The 25,198-nt window shown below is 46.2% G+C and overlaps 2 protein-coding genes across 3 annotated transcripts in view; one reads left to right on the forward strand and one right to left on the reverse strand.

Annotated features, from left to right (window-relative positions):
* LOC147613285 (uncharacterized) overlaps nt 1–25,198 on the forward strand; it is a 57,048-nt gene that overhangs the window by 21,233 nt on the left and 10,617 nt on the right. The window lies entirely within an intron of this gene.
* On the reverse strand, nt 387–1,748 carry LOC147613286 (uncharacterized). Its single transcript, XM_086782774.1, has one exon. The coding sequence runs from the start codon at nt 1,746–1,748 to the stop codon at nt 387–389; it is 1,362 nt and encodes a 453-aa protein (XP_086638900.1).

Here is a 25,198-nt window from a genome sequence, read left to right on the forward strand (position 1 = left end):
AGCACCAGGGTCAAAGAAAATCAGCACTGTAGCATCTCTGATTTTACCCCATGCTCTGCACAATTCTGTCGCATCATCACATGGTTGGTCACCAACCATGTTAGGTACCAATCCTGCACTCGGCATTGTCTTCTTCTTGGGTGGCCCTTCTTTATCCTCCGCATCTTTTGCTGGCTGTTGTGGACATTTTGCAGCCATATGCCCTTTCTGTTCACAGATGAAACATTTCCCAGCTTGCATCAATGCCTTTCTCTCTTCAAATGACTTGCCATACAGTGGCCTCTTCTGTCCTTTGCCTTGACCAGCACTTTTCTGAGGCTGTGACTGCCAAGTCTTCTTCTCAAATGGTTTCTTTCCATAGAATGGTCTAGCTGGGAAATCCCTCTTCACAGCTGGTTCCTTTTTGTCTGAGGTTCCTTCTTCACTGTGCTCTTGAAACCACCTGAACCTCCCTGAAGCAGTGCATTAGCCATGTTTGCATTCTCAATTAGTTGAGTCATGTTGGAAACATTGGTCTTAATGCAGTAATCCCTGATCTCTTTGGGCAAACCACAGCAGTACTTCTTTATTTGCTCTGACAATGACACTGTCCTGTAAGAAGTTACTGGCAAGAGTGCATCCCAAAACTTCTTATTGTACTCTTCCAGATTTGCACAATTAGCTGCATCCAGTTTGTGCCATGCTGTCATCACATCCACTTCAAAAGTGTTTGTCAGCCATGCAAAAGAGAACTGCTGCTTGAATTGGACCCATGTAGCAGGTGCCTGTCCTTGCATCAACAGTGAGGTCCACCACTGCAATGCGTTACCTTTCAAGAAAGTAGCAGCCTTCCGCACCTTAGAAGACTCTGTGAAGTTGCCTCCAGTGAATGCTGCATCAAACTGCTGATTGAAAGTCAACGCTTTCAATTTGTCCTGCATCCCACTGAAAGTCTCAAACTTCACTGCTTCACCACCTTCTTTGTAATCCTTTTGCTTACTGCTCTTGGGGGTCAAGTAATCATAGACTGGCGGCTGTAAGAATGGTAAATCCTTTTGCACTTTCTCTGCACCAGTCCTTGCTGCCCTTTGTCCACTTGGCTGAGAAAATTCAGCCACACTAACAGGTGCTGCAGGCATCAAAACTGGACTGAAATGTGTCTGAAGTCTAGGCTGCACACCTATGTTGGCATAAAGAGGGTTCACAGATTCTGTAGGCATCAGTCCTGGTGACCCTCTTGGCATCAAACCTGGCAAAGCTGTGGGCGGTCTAGCCATGGCTTGGAAAATAGACCCACCACCAAAATAACCAGGTTGGGCAGCAACCAAAGGAGGAATGGTCGGCATAACCATTTGTGCATTACTGCCCTGACCATTAACTGCCTGATCCTGTGCCTGTGTAACATGCTGCACTGGATCAGCTGCCACTGCTGGTGTCTGCTCAACATGCTGTGGCATCCTTGGCACTTGTTCCTGTGCCCTCTCAACTGCATGCTGAGATGATTCAGCCTGGGAATCCCCTATCCTTGACTGCAAATATCTCTTCATCCTGGGATTCTTCACCAGCTGTTCAAAGGTACCAACCATGCTCAGAAGCTGCGCATGAAATAAATCCTCTTGTTCCTGTTCTTCTACTGACATGGCTGGCTGTGACAATGGTTGTGTCCGCTCAGATGCTGACACCTTGGCACCTGTCATCTCTCTACGGTGTCGGCGGGTAGAAGAGGAACTCTCTTCTGTCGGGAGCTTTCCTTTTCCCTTATCTGCCATGCTGTCTACTGAGCCCTCAAAGGAATCTTGTATCCAAAGAAAGATCTCGTAATCTTTGTCACCTGTAATCAGCTGTACCTCTATGTGTGTGTCTCTTGTTCACCCAATCCAATCCGTGTCCGGGCTCTTGCAGAAAAGAGGACCCTATCCCGGCAATGGAACCATGAAACCGGGCTGTGGACACATAACGCAGTAATTCTTTCAATTAAATACCTGGACTTTATGACACACACACACACAAACAGAATCCTCGCTCCCTCGCTCAACACCAGATTGGCCCCGAAGTCCGGCGCCCCTTGCGGTATTTATTTCTTGATTAAGAGATTGAAAATAGAAAGTGGGAGTGCAATTAGGCACTCTACCTGTTCCTGCTGAAGTTTACAAGTTCTGGGAGAATTTTTCCAGCATAACAACACAAACTGTCCCAAAACAACTCAGAATGAATCCCTATTGACTGAGTTCACTTCCATAGGTCTCAACCTACCCATTAGAGTTCAAAACAGTGAATTTCAGCTTGCTGTATTTTCTGTACAGACCTGTTTTCAGCTCTGTACAACCATCACACTGTCCTGGTAGACCCTAGCAAGGTCCCTCTGCAATCTGGCATCAACTGGGCCTTGGAACAGCCCCTGAACAGTCCAAAAACAGCACTGATTTAGTGCTGAATTGGACACCTGCGTGGCGAGGTAACTACCCTCACCGGTTCCTGCTGTGGAGCAGCAATTAGCTGCTCCTGTTCTTGTCAAAGGAGGCTCTTGCCTCAGCCAAAAAGCATATTCCCCACACAGTTGTACATAATTCATGAGAGTAGCCCACTAGAGGGGCATTACCATAGCTGAATATAGGTTAAGAGAGGCTGTGTGGGGAGCAAGCTCAACCCTCAGTACATAGAGAACAAAGAAGGGGAAGCTCCAATAGCTCTTAACCTGCAACAATCCACCCGTCGACTACAAAAATGAGCCCAGGGGGAAGATAATCAAGCGCCCAGCCTCCTGTACTTAGAAACTGGCCTAAAAGTTGCCACATGGCAGTCATGCAGCTCATTTCCCGTTCCAGTCTTTTGGTCTAAAAATCTCCCAATCTGCTAACATTTTGACATCAGTCCTTTGGTGATTATTGATCCTTGCAACATTCCGGAGAGATTGACGCGAAGAGATTTCAAATCTGATCACTGTCCAAAAATAGCAATTTCCCTAAATTTTAGGGATGACGTCATCTGCATTCCTTATGGTCTCCTGACCATCTTTGATCTCTATGGTCACTTCAGAATCTGCTTAGAAATCAAGATACAGTGACCTTTCAGGCGGCGGCCACTAACTGGTGTGAACCGTCGCTTCTGGCCAAATCCACTGGCCTATCCTTACATCCAGTGACCATGTCCTGTTCACTGGTAGTCACATTTCAGTGCATATCTCAGGCTTGGCCATCCATTGGTCCAATGTCCCACTGGGTGACCCAACTGACAATGCAATGGCCCTAGCTCTTCCAAGAGATCCGGGGGAAAGCAACAGCAGCCAAAGAAAGAAAAAGAAAAAGATATTTATATAAAGAAATAAATAGGGAAATTAATTGCAGCAAAGTACACCACCTGGTGACAGCTCCATATGTAGGACACCGTGGAATCTTGTGTTGGAGTATGCACAGGCGGAAGCAAAGACAAGAAAAGAGAGAGAGAGAGAGAGAGAGAGAGAGAGAGAGAGCGCAAAGGAGAGAGAGAGCTTGTTGACAAGATCATCTTTTATTACAGCGTGAAACTTTATAATGGCAAGAGCCGACAAGAGAAGTATTGCACTGCGCTTGGATGGGATACAACAAGTGATAATGAGGATCTGCCTTATATAGTGAATTTGGGGACTGGCCAACTATCCCTAGGAACGGGCCGACAGCCTGATGACCTTCTAAACAAGGAAGAATAGGATAAAACCCATAATATAGAGATGGCCCCATAACACTGAGTGCACAATTTCTAACACCCCCTCTGCAACTCAGTGTGTGCAAGAGTCTGAAGAAGATAAGCTGATGAAGATGCAACCATGGACCCTCCAGTATTGCAAATACCGAAATGACCTCGGAGAGAGCAACCGCCAACCTGTTTTCTTGAAACAAAATGCCACCACGAATAGCAGGGAACTTTGCTTGGCTCCGAATTCCCACACAAGTGTGCAGTGAACAGATGATGAGCTGCTAGACACACTGTGTCCATAACCCCCCAACTGTGGACTGTGAACACATCACGTCCCAAAAACCTCGAATAATGAACTCGGAACAGAACTTGACCATATGCGTACACCAAAAAGATGACCTTGTCCTTCCAGATTTTTAATGCTAGGAACTCCGACTCACAATTCCTATGCACTAGAAAATGGAGCTGCTACCAGTCCCCTCTTCCGCCCACAAGCCTCCTTTGGCTGGAAGCACATGGGGAAAACATCATGTATACTAGAGAAGTACACCATCTTGGTCCTCCCAAGCTGGAAGCGCCTTGGGAGCCCTAGATGTGTTACTAGAAGTATCTGAGTCACTGTCATGTGTTGTGTCTTTGCCCTTCTTCCGAGACAAAGACTTGCCCTTGGTCTTGTCCTTCTTCTTGGACAAACAATCCTTAGACAGATGTTCTCTCTTCCCACATGAGAGGCAATGACTCTGACCTTTCTTCTGAACCAAAGTAAGTGCGTGATCAGAACTGTTAAGAGACACCTTGATCTTACCTTGAGAAATGAGGATAGACTCTTCTTCCAAGAGAAGGGAGCTGAGGTCATCAAAATCCAGTTGAGTGGTTGTGACTTGGCACTGCAAAGCTCGAGAAACCACATCATACTCTGGGGGAAGCTTGGTGAGGATAAGTGCAACCAGTTGAGCAAAGGTCAAAGCAACACCCATTTGCCAATAACTAGTCATGGATAACTTTGGCCTTCATGAGGAACGACTGCACAGAATTGCAATCAGGAAGTAACATACCATAGAGTTGCCCTTGTAAAGTAACTGCTCGCATCGACGAATCTCGAGCAAAGAGATCTTCCAACTTGGACCATACTTGAGCACTAGTAAGAGTTTGCACGGACAGTGAGACCTCCTATGTAATGGTCCGCACAAGCACTGAATGCGCTTTCGAATCTCCGAGACTTGTAAATCCGCAAGGAATTCATCCTCTTGAACATGGGTCCACCTCCTCGAGTTTTGAGAACGCTCTGGCTTCTTCTCATTGCGCATATTCAACTTCCAATGGGCATAGTTGGTTCCGTCCAACTTGTCATCCTTGTTTGACAATGGGGAGTCATATCCACAACAACAAAGTACACAAATCTCAACACTCCAAGATATCTCTTGAGCACTTTCCAATGAAGCGAGGCACGAGGACCAATCAGCCCCCTCTCAAATCTGAGAGAGAAAGAGGCTGGACAGCAGCAAAACAGTCAACCAAAACTCACCGGAAACACCCAACCGGAGGGAGAGGAAGCTGGGGAAGAAGCAGAGATGTCGGGGACGCTTGTTGCACCACACGTGAGTAAACCACCTCCAAGAGCTGTCCTGACTGTAAAAACAGCAGCAGCCACTACACCACCAGCCACTGGGACTTGCACCTTGTCACCTTGCGGGGGTTGCACGGGGCAGGACCACCTCCAGTAAATAAACGCTGGTGTGAAGATGCTGAAAACGCAGGTACAGCAGAAAAAAACGCAGCCAGCAGTGTGAAGATGCTGAAAACGCAGGTACAGCAGAAAAAACGCAGCCAGCAGAGATGAAGACACAGCCACCTTCTGGAGCCAGAAACGCAACCACCTTCAAGAAACGCAGCCACTTTCAGAAGCCAGAAACACAGGAGGAGAGGCAGTCGAAACGCAGATGAGGGCAGCCGGTATCTTAAGAGATTGATACTGATAGAATGTGCAGCGGAAGAAGGGAAAGTGGAAACACAGGAGAGAGAGAGAGAGAGAGAGAAAGAAAGAAAGAAAGAAAGATTTTATTAACGTCTTCCAAAAGACCGAACTCGGCCTATGAGACAAATCGGAGTACATGTATGGGGTATCCTCTGTCATCCCAACAAAATGAAAAAGTACTGAATAAAAAAGCTGAATTTGGGTGTGTAGGGGATGGAGCTCTATTACTAGGAGAATGCAAAGCTATATGCATGGAGTATACAATCATGATATGCAACCTAGCTAGCTCCATCCTGTACCATACTGGGGGTATAAAATGGTATACATCAGTGAAGGGGGTGTCCACAGCTCCCTGAAGAACATGCCTGGGTGTGCTCTGAAGCGAGCCAGTCGCTCCTCACCCTCTCTGTGAAACTGAGCTCTGATCTCTGTCATCTCTCTCTGGTATAGGCGTGGTGTCCGAAAGCCAGGTGTCCTCTGTCTCCTGCGGGCTCTAAGTGTCTCTGCTCTCTGGAGAGTAATTCCCTGCCGTGTAGGGGCTGGGAGGGGTATGGATCTCTGAAAAAATGTAGTAATCTGTGTCTGTCGCCCCCCCTCTGGAGCTGTCTGAGCCTGTAATAATGTCTCTCTGTGGCGCTGTATGTCTAGAATGTATCTCCCCAGTATGCGCTGGTCTGCTGCCTCAAAGATCTGGCGTAGGGAATGTGGCTCTCTGAATAAAATGGGATATCTCTCTCTGATGGCTGTATATGCTCTGCATCTGCATACATAATGCTCCTCACTCTCCACCTCCTCTCTGCACAATCTGCATACCCTCTCCTCTCGGGGGATCCGTGTTGCTCTGCCAGTCTCAATCTCCAATCGGTGTGATGAAACTCTGAGCTGACCAATAGCCACTCGGGAGCCGTGTGGTAAAAAGCCCTCCATGTATCTAGGCCTCTCTATAAATCCATCATCAGTGAGAGAGAGAGAGAGAGAGAGAGAGAGAGAGAGAGAGAGAGAGAGAGAGAGAGAGATGGAGAGGAAACACAGGTGAGAACCTGCTCTCAATATCATCATCAAAAGGAATACATGTCCCGAGCAAGAGGGGAGAACCTCGTAAGTGAGGGACTGCAGCTAGACAAGCTAGGCAAGCAATGCAAGCAGTAAAATATGAGGGACGGCTATATATACCTCTACATGAAGGCAGCCGACTAGTGATAAATACCTCCACGACTGCCAAATCCAAGAAACTCTGGAAGTACCACTGTGCCGCAGGCACGGTTACCAACCACAGATCCAAAGCATCCCACCGGGTCCAAAAAAACATCCTCCAAAATAACAAGCCATCAGAACTGGCAGGGGGAGGGGCATCCTCAGAAGCATCACAAAGAGAGGCAGATGTAGACTCCTCACCATGAGGAAGGGAAGCAGGAATATAAACTGCAGTAGCAACAAAGTCCTCAAAAGCATCACGGATAGCAAAAGACTGTTCCAGAAGTAGAGCTAGATCCCAAGAATCAGCAACAGATAAAAGATCCATGTGAAAGGATCACACCGCAAAAGGGCAAAACACCCTCCTTGTTCTGCAAATACTGCAAAGAGCACAAGCTCGGACAAAATAAACTCTGCTGAGGATCTCTGAAAAGATCACTGCTCTCCTCCAAATAACTGTAAACTCCTGTCAAAGAAGAATGTCTCCACAGATACAACATAGCTCCCGAAAGTGATCCTCAGGAGAGAGAGAGAAAGATGGAGAGGAAACACAGGTGAGAACCTGCTCTCAATATCCTTATCAAAAGGAATACATGTCCCGAGCAAGAGGGGAGAACCTCGTAAGTGAGGGACTGCAGCTAGACAAGCTAGGCAAGCAATGCAAGCAGTAAAATATGAGGGAGGCATGCCGGCTATATATGCCTCTACATGAAGGCAGCCGACTAGTGATAAATCCCTCCACGACTGGGGAAAATCCCAAGACCATAAAATGGGGAATAAATATGGGTAAAATATGAGTGAGGGGTGACCAGCCCCTCTGACTAACATGGTCAGCCCTAGAGGCTAAAATAGGACACCAAATAGGAAGCCAGCAAGTAGGGGATGATGTCTAACAGATACCATGTTGGAGTATGCACAGGCGGAAGTATAGAGAGAGAGAGAGAGAGAGCAAAGGAGACAGAGAGAGCGCTTGTCACCTTTATTATAGCATGAAGCTTTACAATGGCAATAGCCAGCAAGAGAAGTGTTGCACTGTGCTTGGATGGGATACAACAAGTGATAATGAGGAGCTGCCTTAAATAGTGAATCTAGGAACTGGCCGACTTCCCCTAGGAACATGCCGACAACCTCACGACCTACTAAACAAGGAAAAATAGGATAAAACCCATAATATAGAGATGGCCCCATAACACAGATGCACAATTTCTAACATCTTGGCTACTACTCATCTCCTATTGGCTTGATTTGCGGAAGGACGTAGAAACATATGTTAGGGAATGTTTAGTGTGTCAGAAGGTGAAGTTTGATTGACAGAAGACGCCTGGATTGCTTCAACCTCTTCGAGTGCCGAGTCAGCCTTGGGAGAGTATTGCTATGTATTTTATCATCGAGTTGCCTCGTTCAGCTGATGGGAATGATGGTATTTGCACTAGGTTCGGTAAACAGGCTCATTTTATTCCATTAGGGAAACCATTAAGTCGGATCACATGGCTAAGGTTTACTTGGATCAGATATTCAGGCATTCGGAATGCCCAAGTCTATTGTGGGTGAAAGGGATCCCAAGACACTTAGTTTGTTTTGGAGAGCTATTATGTACCTAGTGCTAATCTTTGGGATTAGTGGCCTAATCTTGCAAGGTTAGGAGAGCCCCGGGATTAGGAGAAAGCATGCTAATATGGGTTGCTAAGGTTATTATTAATAAATCCATGTGTACTGGCTATTTATTACAAGATAGTTATATAGTCTTGTGGGTTGACTACCATGAGTATATAACATGCACGTTTCTAAAAGGTGAATTTGGGCATGTTCCTAGATTCATCTAGGTATATAATTCAACCGTATTAGCGGATATGCAAATTTCATATTGTGAAGTTTTTGTCCGAGTTGCGGCCAATTGATATTGTGCTAATTCTTTCTATCTTTAGCGGTGTATTTGCCCTATCAACTACTTATTTGCTGTACTAGTTCTTTCTATTTGCTACTTCCCTTAGTGCTAGGCTTCATTATGGCCGAGTCTGCCTTGCATCTCCGGAGGTTTGACAGAAACTTAGTATCAAGGGCTGTGTGTGAATATATGCTCTTATGTGTGTGTGTGTGTGTGTGTGTGGAGTACGTGTGAGAGCATATCTTGATATAGAGTTTTACACCCACTATTGGGCACTGATGACGTTAGTGGGGATGTCGCAGTATCTAGTCTATACTATGCATAATGGAGTTGATAGTTACATAGTCTTGTGGGTTGACTACCATGAGTATATAACATGCACGTTCCTAAAAGGTGAATTCGGGCATGTTCTTGGATTCATCTAGGTATATATATTTATAGCAGCAGTGGGCACTATATAAGTGAAACTGATTTGGTAATATGGTGCGTATCAACAGATGGTGTGCTCCTGAGTGTCATACTTACCCCGTTTCTTGCATGCTCCTTAGTCTTATGCTTACCCCATTTCCTGTAGTCTTTGCAGCTCTCAATTCTCTCGAGTGGGTGCTGTTTCCTCTCGGCCTCAATGTAGAGCCTTTGATAGTCGTGAAAATTGCGAAGTGCCTGTGATGTGCGTGTGTGAGAGACCCCAAACTCTGTGCGTGCGTGCGTGCGAGAGAGAGAGAGAGAGAGAGAGAGAGAGAGAGAGAGAGAGAGAGAGAGAGAGAGAGAGAGAGAGAGAGAGAGAGAGAGAGAGAGAGAGAGAGAGAGAGAGAGGGCAGGACCAACGCGTAGCGGGAGAACACCACCAGCGCGTAGCGCGAGCAGGAGAACACCACCAGCGCGTAGCGCGCGAGAGAGAGAGAGAGAGAGAGAGAGAGAGAGAGAGAGAGAGAGAGAGAGAGAGAGAGAGAGAGAGAGAGAGAGAGAGAGAGAGAGAGAGAGAGAGAGAGAGAGAGAGAGGGGGGGGGGGCGACACAAGCAGCAGCGAAGAGAGAGAGAGAGAGAGAGAGAGAGAGAGAGAGAGAGAGAGAGAAGGCGCGCAGAGAGAGGGCGGGTGAGAAACGGGGGGCGACTCCAGGCAGCAGCGAAGAGAGGGAGAGAAAGAGAGAAGGCGCACGTAAGCGTGGAGAAGAAAACGCAGATGATGGAATCTTCTCAAGCGTTCCTGCTCTAGGGTTTCAGGCAGCAGTGGAAGAAGAAAAAAAAAATAAAAAAAATAAAAAAAAATAATCTAAAAAAAAAATTCAGGTTCGCAGGTTTTCTCAAGGGTGCAGCAATGGTTCAAGCAACTATTTAAGGGTTTGCAGGTGCTGAATTAGGTTTTCAGGTGCTGAATTAGGGTTTGAGAGAGAGGGTTTTCTTTGCTTTTGTACATGGATTTGGATGACCCGGTTGCTTCTGTTGGTGGCATGGCTGCCAATAGCCTTAACATGGATCTTATTGAGGAGATGATCGAGAAGGATGTGGGTTATGCTTCAGATGCCTCGGAGCAACAAAAATGTCAAAGGCTTGATGTTCATGTAAGTTACACTCTGGTGAATGTTGGAGAGAATGCAGAGGAAAGTTCTCAGGTACCTTCTCCAGAGTTTGCACGTTTGCTGCTGATCACTGGTGAGCTTCTGCAAGAATATGTGAAGGCAAATAGCGTGCAAATGGCTGCAGTAGATAATGATGGTGTGGCTGATGTATGCATGGAGACTCCTTTGTTGCTACAACAGCTAGCAGATTTTCATGATCGTGCTGCTATCTTCTTCTTTACTGGGCGTATTCCGTTGTTGCCTCGTCTTAGAGCATGGTTGGGTTGCTTGGTGTCGCCTGAGGCACTTGAGGAGATTTATGATGGTCCCAGAGGCTTTTATGAAATACTTTTTCGCACTTCGGAAGCCCGTAGGGCAGTCTTGGAGCAGGTGCCACTCTTTTTGGATGGGCAGTTGGTTCATGTGGTTCCGTGGAAGCCTATGGCAGAGTACCAAGATATGTTGCGCCAGGCTTGCCCAGTTTGGGTTGAAGTGAAACAATTTCCACCAATGTTTTGGCGTGTTTTACTAGATCTCATGCGAGGTATCGGTGATGTCTTGGTGGTACCTCGAATGACATCTAGAAACCGAAATCGTCTATGCATGTTATGGGATACTGGGAGACCTAGGCCGACACATTTGCGTGTCAATATGGTTGGGCTGCAACCTTTAATGTATGAATTGAGGTGGGATACATTTGCTGGCCACTGTTTCAAATGTGGTAAGATGGGCCACTTTGTCTCCGAATGTCCTAAGAAAGAACAAGTTGTTGCTACCAAGGATATCGTTGATGGGCAGTTGCCCGTGGAAGATGAGCATGATGCTCCTTTACATGATGCCCAGCACATGGATGTACATGTGGATGTTCATAATGAGGTTGAGCAGCCATGGGTGGAAGTACGTGGTAAAAAGACACGATTTGTTGCCCCGCGGGGGGGATTTCTCAGATGCTGTTTGGCGGGGGCCTTTGCGTACTCATCAGGGGCTCTTACATACATATGCTCGTCGCCCTTTGGGTTCAGGTGCCCAACAACAGACCAAGATTGAGAGGCCGGGAGGCCAACTTTCTCAGGGTTCAGGGGCTCTTTGGGTGGATAGAGTAGAACGCTATCCTATTAGAAGTCGCCTAACAAAAGAAGCACAACAACAATTGCCTCTTATGTTTGGTTCGAAGGGTGAGGTCATCTCGCCATGGGATGGTCATTACCCTTTGGCACGTGCTCGAGAACTCCAAGGGCAGTCTGAGATCACAAATACCATGTCTAAAAATGCAATGCTTCAAAAGGTTCGTGATTTGGTAGATTGTCCTGGGCCTAGTGAAACCGGCCTCTGATAGAAAACCAGAGTGCGGTAGGAGCAATCACCCGTCCACTTGTAGTCTAGATGAGAAACAAAACACAGATTGGAGCTAGAGTGCCCAAATCTGAAAACACAGCGACACCTGTTGGCCCCAAAGCTTGGCGCCCCTTGCGGTATTTCTTTATTCAATTAAAAATAATATGTATGGCTGAGTACAACACAAAGACTAGCCAAGAGTTTACACCTGTAAGTCCAATCTGACGGCCCACAAATCCTTCTCAGCACAGAGGATCTATGCACACAGATCTGTGTCTTCAAACAACACACTGTGCCTCCCTCTGATCAGCCAAGATCACTAAGCAGGCTAGCCATGGGCATACATCTGGCATAACTCAAGTGCATGATACATCTTCTCAGCTCAAACATACATGTGCTGTCCAATCTCTGTCTTAATCCCTTGTCAATCTGCCATACCCCTCCTCTCACAAGGGCCAGATAACACATATCTGCAACAGACATCAAGCAATAGAAAGAGAGATAGATGAACAGAAACAGAGCTTACCAAGTTCAGCTCGTGAAACAACACTGGAGGAAGCAACAGCACCAATCTGTGCTTGCAGGCACTTGTATCCACAATCCTGCTTCACACGCGTGCTTGCACTTGCCTGTATCCTCCTCCTGATGCTCACTCCTATGCTGTCCTTGAAAAATACAGATCTGAAAATCAGCACAGTACCCGTCTGTACCGCCTCGGGATACGTGCCAGGAGTTGTACTTGCACAAACTGCCGGCTGTCCACTCTTGTACCTGCCTGAATCAGAGTAAACAGTCTGTCCAGCACCTGTTTGCACCACCTGCAGCAGCCTGCAGCAACAGTACTTGCTGTACCTGGCTGTCCGTACACTGTACGGCAGCCGTACAGTGCTGTACTGGCTGTTGTACCTGCTGGTACAGTCTGTCCAGACCCTGTGCGCAGAGAATCCAGCAGAGAGAAGAAGACCCGCCGCCTGTACCAGAGAGAGAAAGAGAGTGCTTACACAGATCTGGCTGTACAGTGCTGTACGGCTGATCTACACTCAGAAAATCAGCAGCAGCACACAGAAAAACAGCAGTCGCCTTCCTCCTCTTGAGCTTTTCCACGCTTCTCCTCATGCGCATGAAGGCTTCTTCACTTTTACTCCACGACTCCCAAAAAGGGAAGAGAGAGAGAGAAGAGAGAGAAAACTCCTCCCCAAATTAATCCCTAGGGCCCCAAACTTTAATAAGTTCCTAGGGCCACTAAGGCCTAGGGGCAAACTCCAATAAACATTAAAACTTAATGTTTCTAGTTCCCCCCTTCACACCTAGGGATGTCCACACATCTTAAACTCTGTCCGGGCACCCCCCATGTGAATCATAAAATATTCTGACTCTGCAACCACCATGCCCACACTTGTCCTGCTCCATTTTCACAGGGCCATGACATACCCCCCTCTTGAAAAATGGCAAGCGTCCTCGATTGCATTCTGGTGATGCATCAAAATATCCAAAGTGAAATATACAATATGGCAAGATCAGCGTCCCAATCTCTCTAAGCCATACACATGTATCATCATTCACTGCAAACCAATGGCATAGTAATAGTCCAAGTTGTATACCACTGTGAACCATACATATCCACAAAAATCTCCATGTGACTAGTACACATATATCATAGAAGTCCCATAAACAGATGTACTGTCAGCCTCAGTACCTTCGGGTGAGAGAAAATCTGCACCAAGCGACCTCTAGATGTCATCTGAGCCTGTCTGTATCAAGGGAGTGGAGGTGCTACCCCCCTCTTGAGCATCAGGTAATGCTCCAGACCCATGCTCTGCTGAACCTGAATGAGCCACAATAAGAGTCGGCTCTAACTCAAAGGCATCGAGATAAAGCTGCAAAACCTGAGGTGAATCTGTTAAGTCACCTTCCTCCATCCACTTCGCATCCATCGGTGAATAGTTCTTGAACTTCACAAGATAGCGACGGGAAACTTTACCTCGTACCTTCCTTTCTTTATGTGCCAGTATCTGCTCTGGAATCAGAACCTCATCAAGTTCCTCAACTTCCGGCTGAGCCTCATCTGATACATCCTCGGGCACATCCCCACGGAAAGGTCTAAGAAGACTCACGTGAAAAGCATTGTGAATCCTCCAGTGATCTGGTAACTTCAATCGATAGGTTACCTCACCAATCTTTTCCAAAACCTGAAAAGGCCCATAATATCGCATGCTCAACTTAGGGAATAAGCGCTCTTTACCCTTCATCTTCTTGAGTCTAGCCTTTTCAAAGCGCAAAAGAACCCAATCACCCAATGCAAACTGTAAATCACGTTTGTGACGGTCTGCGGCTTTCTTTTGCTTCAGCTGAGTTTTCTGGAGGGCCAACTTAACTCTCCGATAAGCTTCATCCAAGCTCTCCACATACTGATCAGCCTCAAAGATCTTATCCTTTGTATGCAAAATGGGTGGAACCTTCTTCCCTCCTTCTACAATCTCAAAAGACGCCTTGCCTGTCGAGCTATGTACAGTGTTGTTATAAGCAAACTCCACCAAAGGAAGATACTTTTCCCATTGTTGCTTGTGCTCTGACACATAACACTTGAGAAGATCCAATACTGTAGAGTTAGCCTCTTCTGACTGACCATCTGTCTGTGGATGAAATGACGATAAAAACTTGAGAGTTGTACCCATGTTGTCAAACAACCCTCTCCAAAACAAACTCGTCATCCGTGGATCACGGTCACTAATGATAGACGTAGGCAATCCATGATACTTGAAGATGTTCGCCATGAACAACTTCACCATATGATCCACTTTAATTGTCTTCCGCACGGGAATGAAATGAGCCTGCTTACTCAACCTGCATATGATAGTCCAGATGCCATCATTTCCCGTTTGTGTCCGTGGAAGATCAAATACAAAATCCATGGCAATGCTCTCCCAAGGTCTATCTGGAATAGGTAAAGGCTGTAATAACCCTGGTGTCTTCTGACGGTCAAACTTTACCTTCTGACATACGATGCATTGCCTCACAAAGGCATCAACATCTCTTCTCAAGGTTGGCCAATAAAAGAAAGTCTCCACTGCTTTGACCGTGGCGTCAATACCTCTATGACCTGCATACGGTGGAGCATGACTTTCAATCATAACCTTGAGTCGCAATGGCCTGGTAACACACAGTCTGCCATGCATCAATAAAAACCCATCTCTGAGAGTGTAATGCTCATGCCGCTGACCCTCAGACATCTGATCATACAACCTTTCAAAATCCTCATCATGGGCATACTGCTCTTTCATTTCATCAAGCTCATGATGATAAGCAAGTGAAACTGCAGAGACTTGTGGCTTGCGTGACAAAGCATCTTCCACTACATTCTTTTTGCCTTCCACATGCACAATCTGGAAGTGAAACATTGACAAAAAGTTTGCCCAACGCATATGCTTCTCTGAAAGCTTAGTCTGCGTGAGGAAATATCGCAAGGTCTGATGATCTGTCTGCACAGTGAAATCAGCCCCAAGCAAGTAGTGTTTCCATGTAGAAAGAGCGTGAATTACAGCCAACATCTCTTTCTCATACACCTGTAAATGCTTCTCAGCATCTTGCAAAACTCTACTCTCATAGGCTATCACATGTCCCTCTTGCATGAGAACTGCACCAATGCTACTTCCACATGCATCACACTGGACAACAAAAGCCTTTCGGAGGTCCGGTAACACCAATACTGGGTCCGAAGTAAGCTTTTCTTTGAGCTTTTTGAATGCTGTAATTTCCCGATCAGCCCATCTAAACGGAGTTGCTTTCTTCGTTAAAGCATGCAGAGGCGAAGCAATTTCAGCAAAGTGCCGTATGTAACGCCTGTAATAGGAACACAATCCTAAAAAGCTACGTACATCATGCACGGTCCTCAAAGCTGGCCAATTAAGTATTGCTTCTACCTTGGCTGGATCCATACGGACTCCATGACCAGACACAATATGCCTCAAGAAATGTATCTCCTGCAAGAAAAACTCACTCTTCTTGCCATTAACCACCAACCTATGGTTTCTGAGTTCTGCAAACACAATTGCCAAATGCCTTCTATGCTCTTCCTCAGTTTGTGAATGCACAATCATATCATCAAAGAATGTGCCCACAAACTCTCTATGAGGCCTGAAAATCCTGTCCATCATTCTGTTAAATGTGGCAGGCGCATTTGTCAAACCAAAGGGCATAACCAAGAACTCATACAACCCAAACGTGGTTCGGAATTCTGTCTTATGTACATCCTCGGGTCTAATTCGTATCTGATGATACCCGCTTTTCAAGTCAATACGACTAAAAACTGTGGAGCCCTGTAAGCGGTCCAAGATGTCATCGATCCTCGGTATGGGGAATCGATTCTTGATGGTATTCTTATTCAGCGCCCTGTAATCAATACACATGCGCCAAGAACCATCCTTCTTCTGCACTAAGAGCACAGGTGAGCAAAAGGGTGATGTGCTAGGCTGAATCAACCCTTTATTTAGAAGCTCCTGCACCTGACTCATAATCTCTTCCTGTTGGCTGCACTAACACGGTATGGCGGTCTATTCGGTGGAGTACTACCAGGAATCAGATCTATGGCATGATCTTCTGGCCTCTCAGGAGGTAATTCTCCTGGCAATGACTCGGAAAAACAGTCTTGAAACCCACTTAAGAAATCAGCCCTGTCCTTATCTAACATTGACAAATTAGACTTAGACTCATCATCCTGTGCATCCTTTACATAAATCAAGTACGCGGAAAGATGCTTTTTCATTACTGATGAAATCGCCAAAGCGGATACAATAGGAACAGATTCCCCTTTGAGTTTTACATCCAATACATGCTCTTTCCCTCTATGAGTCAGAGTAATTGTCCTATTGTAAGTATCCACCACCGCATGTACCCTGTGGCACCATGGCATCCCCAACAAAACATCACAGCCATCCAAAGGCATGATGAAGAACTCCTCGCTGTCCACATAACCCTGCAAATGAAGCCGAAGCTTCCCAATGATAGGAGTAACGGGTTCTACATACCCTGGACAAGCCATATTTGCCTCATGTAACGGCCCCATCTCCTCTGCGCGAATCCCGAATCGGCTAGCCAAATCTGGTGAAATGAAGTTGGCTCTAGCGCCTGTGTCAAAGAAGATCAAAGCATTCTGATCTCTCACTTTGCCCCATGCCCTGCACAACTCTGTAGCTTCGCCACCTAGCTGCTCCCCCACAAGATCAGGAACTAAGCCTGCAGAAGGCTTTGGTTTCTTTGGCTCGGGCTCTCCTTTATTGTCAGGGTCCTTTTTGGACGTTCTTTTGGGACAATTGAATGACATATGCCCCTCTTCAGTACAGTAAAAACACTTTTGAGCATCTCTCAAAGCTTGTCTTTCCTCAGAAGTCCTTTTGGGCATTGGCAACTTCTTATACTTTGTCTCTGTAGACCCTTTAGCATCACGAGAAGCATGCCCAAATTTTTCAGCTTTCTTGCTCAATTTTTTACTGCCTTTAAACCCAGATGAACCACCTGTGAGTAACGCATTAGCTGTCATAGCATTTTCAATCATCTGTGACATATTCGTTACTCGTCTTTATACAATAATCTCGTACCTCCTTGGGCAGCCCACAACAATATTTCTCAACCTGCTCAGATAATGGCACGGCACGATAAGAAGTCACTGGGAGTAGAGCTTCCCAAAACTTCTTGTTATAATCCTCCAAACTATCACACTTTGAAGCATCCAGCTTGTGCCATGCGGTCATAACATCCACCTCAAATGTAGATGTGAGCCATACGGAAGAGAAAACCTGTTTGAATTGAACCCATGTGGTGGGTGCTATGCCCTGCAAAAGAAGAGTAGACCACCACTGCAAAGCATTGCCCTTGAGAAAAGTGGCAGCTTTCCTCACCTTAGAGGACTCTGTGTAATTCCCACCAGAAAAAGCAGCATCAAACTGTTGTAAAAAGGTAAGTGCCTTCAATTTATCCTTGGCCCCACTGGAAGTGTCAAACTTCACTGCAGCTCCCCCTTCCTTGTAATCCTTCGCCTTTCCCATAGGCGTTAGATTATCATATGGAAGTGGTTTCGTGAGATTGCTGCCCCCAACATTCATACCCATCATTGGGTCAACATTTCCCATTCCAACACCAGGCATACCATACATCCCAGCCATGTTTCCAAACATTCCATGCTGCATACCTGGCTGCATGCCACCAAACATATTGCCTTGCATCCCAGGTTGCATGCTTCCAAACACATTTCCTTGCATACCAGACTGCATACCACCATACATATTCCCTTGCATGCCAGGCTGAAAATTGGCTCCAAAAGGCCCATACATACCCATGCCTCCCTGAGGATATCCCCCAGTCATGGATTGGAACACCGAGCCACCACCAAAATAACCTGGATGCATATTCTGCTGAGGAATAGGTGGCTGTCCATAGAAGGAACTCTGTGGGTTAGCACCAAAAGCATGCTGCATGTTCGGAAACTGTGCAGGAGATGGATCCTGTGGAGTGGTACCACTATGACCCTGAGAAAGATTCTTTGAACGAATCTTCTTCTTCTTTTTCTGGGGCTCTGTGCGGGGCTCTGTGCGAGATCTCATAAATTCAGCAAATCTCTCACTCTGAGTGAGCTGCATAAAAGTATCCATAACACTAGCCAAGCGATCTTTGAACCGAGCATCATCATCCTCTTTACCATGCACATCTTCTGGCTGTGTTACATCCTCATAAGGCTCAACATCTGCAGCCTGTTCTCCTGCAAAAATATCCTCAGATACATCTCTTTCAGGAGAAGTCTCTTGCTCTTCTTCTTCATGATAGAAGTACTCTTCCTCTGTATCAGACATGTTTGCTGAATTTTCAGCGATGGCTTTCTTCAAAGCAACCATGAGCTCACCCCCTTCAGAAAGTTGATGATTGGTCCCGGCAACGGAACCTTGAAACCGGCCTCTGATAGAAAACCAGAGTGCGGTAGGAGCAATCACCCGTCCACTTGTAGTCTAGATGAGAAACAAAACACAGATTGGAGCTAGAGTGCCCAAATCTGAAAACACAGCGACACCTGTTGGCCCCAAAGCTTGGCGCCCCTTGCGGTATTTCTTTATTCAATTAAAAATAATATATATGGCTGAGTACAACACAAAGACCAGCCAAGAGTTTACACCTGTAAGTCCAATCTGACGGCCCACAAATCCTTCTCAGCACAGAGGATCTATGCACACAGATCTGTGTCTTCAAACAACACACTGTGCCTCCCTTTGATCAGCCAAGATCACTAAGCAGGCCAGCCATGGGCATACATCTGGCATAACTCAAGTGCATGATACATCTTCTCAGCTCAAACATACATGTGCTGTCCAATCTTTGTCTTAATCCCTTGTCAATCTGCCATACCCCTCCTCTCACAAGGGCCAGATAACACATATCTGCAACAGACATCAAGCAATAGAAAGAGAGATAGATGAACAGAAACAGAGCCTACCAAGTTCAGCTCGTGAAACAACACTGGAGGAAGCAACAGCACCAATCTGTGCTTGGAGGCACTTGTATCCACAATCCTGCTTCACACGCGTGCTTGCACTTGCCTGTATCCTCCTCCTGATGCTCACTCCTATGCTGTCCTTGAAAAATACAGATCTGAAAATCAGCACAGTACCCGTCTGTACCGCCTCGGGATACGTGCCAGGAGTTGTACTTGCACAAACTGTCGGCTGTCCACTCTTGTACCTGCCTGAATCAGAGTAAACAGTCTGTCCAGCACCTGTTTGCACCACCTGCAGCAGCCTGCAGCAACAGTACTTGCTGTACCTGGCTGTCCGTACACTGTACGGCAGCCGTACAGTGCTGTACTGGCTGTTGTACCTGCTGGTACAGTCTGTCCAGACCCTGTGCGCAGAGAATCCAGCAGAGAGAAGAAGACCCGCCGCCTGTACCAGAGAGAGAAAGAGAGTGCTTACACAGATCTGGCCGTACAGTGCTGTACGGCTGATCTACACTCAGAAAATCAGCAGCAGCACACAGAAAAACAGCAGCCGCCTTCCTCCTCTTGAGCTTTTCCACGCTTCTCCTCATGCGCATGAAGGCTTCTTCACTTTTACTCCACGACTCCCAAAAAGGGAAGAGAGAGAGAGAAGAGAGAGAAAACTCCTCCCCAAATTAATCCCTAGGGCCCCAAACTTTAATAAGTTCCTAGGGCCACTAAGGCCTAGGGGCAAACTCCAATAAACATTAAAACTTAATGTTTCTAGTTCCCCCCTTCACACCTAGGGATGTCCACACATCTTAAACTCTGTCCGGGCACCCCCCATGTGAATCATAAAATATTCTGACTCTGCAACCACCATGCCCACACTTGTCCTGCTCCATTTTCACAGGGCCATGACAGCCTAGTACATGGCCTTGTTGATTCCTTTTCTTGGAAGGCTTATGAAAATTGTACAATGGAATGTAAAGGGTATTTCTTCGCGCCAAAAGCAGTTCAGGCTTTGGCGTACAACTTTTTATCATGGTTGGGATGTTTTGTGTGCAGTTGAACATAAGCAGCATAAGTTGGCTGGCAAAGCCTATGTATATAAGGGGTTTCATGTTTTCTACAGCGGACATCCTGCTTCGCAGTCAGGTGTTATGTTTGCTGTTCGTTCACAGTTTCAGCCTTCTCTTGTGATTCAAGATGTTCATGGAAGATTTCTAGTGATACAGGTTGTTTGGGATGATACGCCTTTATGGTTATTAGGGGTGTATGCTCCAAATAATGCTCGTGCACGCCGTTTGTTGTGGAATGACTTGTGTGCTCTTTCAATCTCTCATCCTGGCTTTGTGATGGGAGACTTTAATATGTGTGTCTCCGAGGAGCAAGCCACGTCGCCTCATTCTGTAATGGATGGCCCGGAGAGAATGGCGTGGGAAGCTTTTGCAGCAAGGTCGCTAAAACAAGACATGTGGTCTTGGTTGCATCCAGATGAAAGGGGTTACACTTATGCCTCACAACAGTTTCGGGGCACTTATGCTAGATTGGATAGGATGTATATTTTACATCAAGATCTCTTTTTGCCAGAGGTTCTTACTATGATGGTTGATCAGCAACAGGTTTTGTCGGATCATTGGCCGCTTGTATTTGAAATGGTCTATCATCCTGTGGATGCATATAAAGGCTTGTTGGGACGCTTGCCTTTGCGCTTAAATCACATCTTTTTGGAGCATGAAGTTTTTGATATTTATATGCGTCAGTTGATATGACATTTCTCCACAAGAGTGTCCATGGCTGATTATCATGCTTGGCCAGTGTTCCTTACCAACACTCGGAAATTGGCGCGGCATTATGGTCTTGCTAATGCCTCTATACAAAAACAGCATGTGGCTCTTCTTGAGTCGCTTTTAAAGGGCTTGCAGGCGTTCATGTTTACTGACTCTATGGATGCTGAAGTTGTGGATGCCATAGAATGGCTGAAAAAGGAGCTATCTAGGGTGCAGGAAGCACAATATGTTCGCTTTAAACTACTTGCACGTCTTGATGCTTTGCGGGATGCTAACTGTCAATCTCATCGCTTCTATGATAAGTTGCATCAAAAACATATGCGTGAGAATATTGTTAGGCTGAGGGATGCCCAAGGCAACCTTGTTACTCAACCTTCTGAGGTTATTCAGCATTGCATCAGGTTTTATGAAGATTTGCTTGCCCCTCGAGAGGATGTCTCGCCGACTGTCCTGGCTGCAAGGGAGTCATGGTTTGCTGAAGTACGATATCAAGTTGACCCTGATGTGGCGGTGCAGCTTGATGCTCCTGTTACTCAAGGGGACGTGGAAGCTGTTCTCTCCAAACTTCCCATGGGAAAGAGCCCTGGTTGGGATGGTTTGACAAATGAGTTTTTCTGAAAATATGTTGATCAGCTTGCAGAGTCTTTGACACTTATTTGTCAAAGAGTTTGGGATGAGGGATATATGCATGCCGATTGGAAGTTGGGCATACTTCGTTTGTTGCCCAAAGTCCCTTCGCCTACTTCTTTGGCTCAATGGCGCCCAATCTCACTTATGGGTATCATGTATAAAATCTTTACAAAGATTTTTGCCAATCGCTTGCAGAAGGTGCTTCCTACTCTTATTCATCCATATCAATATGGATTTGTGCATGGCAGGAATATTTTGCATAATATTCTTAATGTTCAAATTGGAGTGGATTATGCCAAGGCAAAGAAGCAAGAGATTGTGATGGTGCAGTTGGATCTTGAAAAAGCTTTTGATCATGTCAGCTGGTCTTTCCTTTCTCAGTTAATGACAGCCATGGGCTTTGGTCCCAAAATGGCTAATTTGGTGCATTTACTTGGCTCTGGCTCTATCACGCGGATTATGCTCAATGGAGGACTTTCGGATGGTATTTCTCTCACCCGTTCTCTCCGGCAGGGCTGTCCTCTTAGCCCTCTTTTCTTTGCCATTGCCACTCATCCTATGTTATCTCGCCTAGATGCTATGGCATCGCATGGTGAAGTGGTTGGTTTGCATCTCCCTCATGGCAAGCAATTGGTTACTCAAGCCCTTGCGGATGACACTTTTATGTTTCTCAGGGCCGAAAAAGCCAATATAATTCGAGCAATGGAAGCTTGGAATAATTTTGCATTGGTTTCTGGGTTGAAAATAAATTCAACAAAATCAGCTCTCATTGTATGCACGGAATTTGATCTTGAAGCATTAGGGTGGCAAGGCCGTGTGGTGCATACAGGAGACATTGTTCGTCATCTTGGGTATCCGGTGGGTGTGGATGTGGACCCCCAAGCGCTTCTTGCTTGGATTTCTGCTCGGATCTCGGATAAATTTATGTATTGGAAAGCTCAAGGGTGGCCTATGCATGTGAGGGTTAAGGTAGCTCAGGTTATTATGCTTAGCATGATTTCCTATTTTTTGCCTTTGCTACCTTGGATGCACAAATCTCTTCTCCGTTTGGTTGCTCCCATTCGGTTTATGCTGTGGAAGAGACAAGGAAATATTATGGGTTAAACATGGATAGCTTGGAATCACATTACGACGCCCAAAAGAATGGGTGGGGCTGCTTTACTGGATGTCGGCGCTTGCATATGGTGGCACGTAGGTGGGCGCTTTTTCAGGATATGTGTTTGCAGGAGCAGCCTTGGGTATTCATGGCTCGTGACTTGATTGAGTTGGAGGGATTGTCACATGGACGGACACGTGTGCAGGCTTCATGGTGGGACATTGTGAATGCAGCTCATCCTGTCCGTATTCGCTCATCTCACATTTTATCGCATATTCTCCTTTCTTGGCATGAAGTTCTACTATTGGCTCGGTGGGATCCTGGTCATGAAAGACTACTTTTGAACTCTTTGCAATTCGAAACATTTGTGGAGTCGCGTGTCATTGTTTGGCCAGACAGAGATGCTTCACGCATATGACTCAACCGCATGGTCAGGTTAGGCTTGGTTAGAATCCGAGATGCTGTGATACCTGGTCGTAACAGGCCATATTCGTTTCGTCGTATTCGGCAGCATTTTAGGGTTCCTCGGACATTTCAGCCACTATGGGTTGACATCATGCATGCAGTTGAGTCTTTTACTCCATTGCCTCAGCCATCTGCAGATCAGCCTTGGCTTGATTGGGCACTATGTAAATCTGGTGACTTGATATCACTTTCTGCTAACCAGGTGTATCATAAGCTCGTATCAGAGAAAGATTGGGTTTCAGCCAAGGCCAATAAGGTGTGGGGATTGCACAAGTCTAAATCATGGTGGCAGAAAACTCTTATGCGTGGTTGGCAGTCTAAACTCCCTTACCAAGGTAAGGTTTTCATTTGGAGGATGTTGGTGGCAGGGTTACCTACACGGGATCAGCTCAGCCGTCGTAAAATTACATTGGCCTCTTGCTTCTTCTGCACGACATGCACTGAAACAGTCATGCATCTGTTCATGAGTTGTCCAGTGGCCCGTCAGATTTGGTCTTTTGTCTCTCACGTTTGGGAGGCAGTAGAGAGGTCTGCTATTTCGGCTCATCAGTGGATATTTGGGATTTGTCCTCAAGTCATTACTTCAGACAGTCACCTTGTGATATTCCATTTCCTTAGATGGACAGGACTTTGGCATATTTGGACTACACGGAATGGGTTCATCTTTGATTCCTTGTCTGGAATACATGGGCACATTCTACGTATCCGCGGTTTGCTGCTTTGGCAGTTTTCTTCTCTTCTCTCAGCTCAGCTACTGGATGCAGATGTTATTTCGTTATGGTCTACGGCGGCTCGGCTGGCTCATCTTTGATGCTTTTATCTGGGATGCTTATTTGGTTAGGAGGCTTTCTTATTAGTGTACAGGTTTGCATGGTCATAATCCTTTAGAGGATCTTTTATGGGGGGGGTTTTTTGGGCCATAGGTTCTGTGTGAGCCAAGTGGCTGATGTACTTTTTTACATATAATATAAAACACCATTTCACGAAAAGAGAGAGAGAGAGAGAGAGAGAGAGAGAGAGAGAGAGAGAGTGTCTAATCTCGAGAAACCACATCATACTCTGGGGGAGGCTTGGTGAGGATAAGTGCAACCAGCTGAGCAAAGGTCAAAGCAACACCCATTTGTCCAATAATTGGTCATGGATAACTTTGGCCTTCATGAGGAACGAGTGCACAGAATTGCAATCAAGAAGTAACATACCATAGAGTTGCCCTTGTAAAGTAACTGCTCGCATCGACGAACCTCGAGCAAAGAGATCTTCCAACTTGGGACCATAGTTGAGCACTAGTAAGAGTTTGCACGGACAGTGAGAACTCCTTTGTAATGGTCCGCACAAGCACTGAATGCGCTTTCGAATCTCCTAGACTTGTAATTCCGCAAGGAATTCATCCTCTTGAACCTGGGTCCACCTCCTCGAGTTTTGAGAACGCTCTGGCTTCTTCTCATTGCACATATTCAACTTCCAATGGGAATGGTTGGTTCTGTCCAACTTGTCATCCTTGTTTGACAATGGGGAGTCATATCCACAACAACAAAGTATACAAATCTCAACACTCCAAGATATCTCTTGAGCACTTTCCAACGAAGCGAGGCATGAGGACCAATCAGCCCCGTCTCAAATCTGAGAGAGAAAGAGGCTGGACAGGAGCAAAACAGTCCACCAAAACTCACTGGAAACACCCAACCGGAGGGAGAGGAAGCCGGGGAAGAAGTAGAGATGTCGGGGATGATGTCACCAATTGGCCGACCATTTCGTCCATCTCCAATTTTTGTGTCTCGTTCACTTGAGGCCATGCCAATGTCTCATGTGAAGAGGCCAGTATTTTGCTGACATGGACGGGAGCCAGACTGGTGCCACCCGTGTATGACCTGGACTGTGTTCGACCCATTTGATTGTCACGCCATGGAAGAGCTAGTATTTGTGCCATGTCTTACCTATGGGACTGTCACTCCATAGGGAGGCTCGTGCCTGGAACTGTCTTACCTATGGGACTGTCACTCCATAGGAAGACCAGGTTTTTATGTTTTACGTCGTGCTATTTTTGTGCCGACACATATTTTGTACTTGTTCCATGAACGGGAGATATGTCCATGATACTATTTGCACATGCACTCATGTTCTGCATGTTTGAAACTGTTTTCGCATGACTTGTATTTTTG

Source organism: Cibotium barometz, chromosome 44 (assembly GCF_041138505.1).
Source record: "Cibotium barometz isolate CiBa-2024 chromosome 44, ASM4113850v1, whole genome shotgun sequence".
Lineage (NCBI taxonomy): Eukaryota > Viridiplantae > Streptophyta > Polypodiopsida > Cyatheales > Cibotiaceae > Cibotium > Cibotium barometz.

Bases quoted from the DNA above. Each gene is read 5' to 3' on its own strand.
- LOC147613286 (XM_086782774.1), bottom strand. From the start codon at position 1,748: ATGGCAGATAAGGGAAAAGGAAAGCTCCCGACAGAAGAGAGTTCCTCT.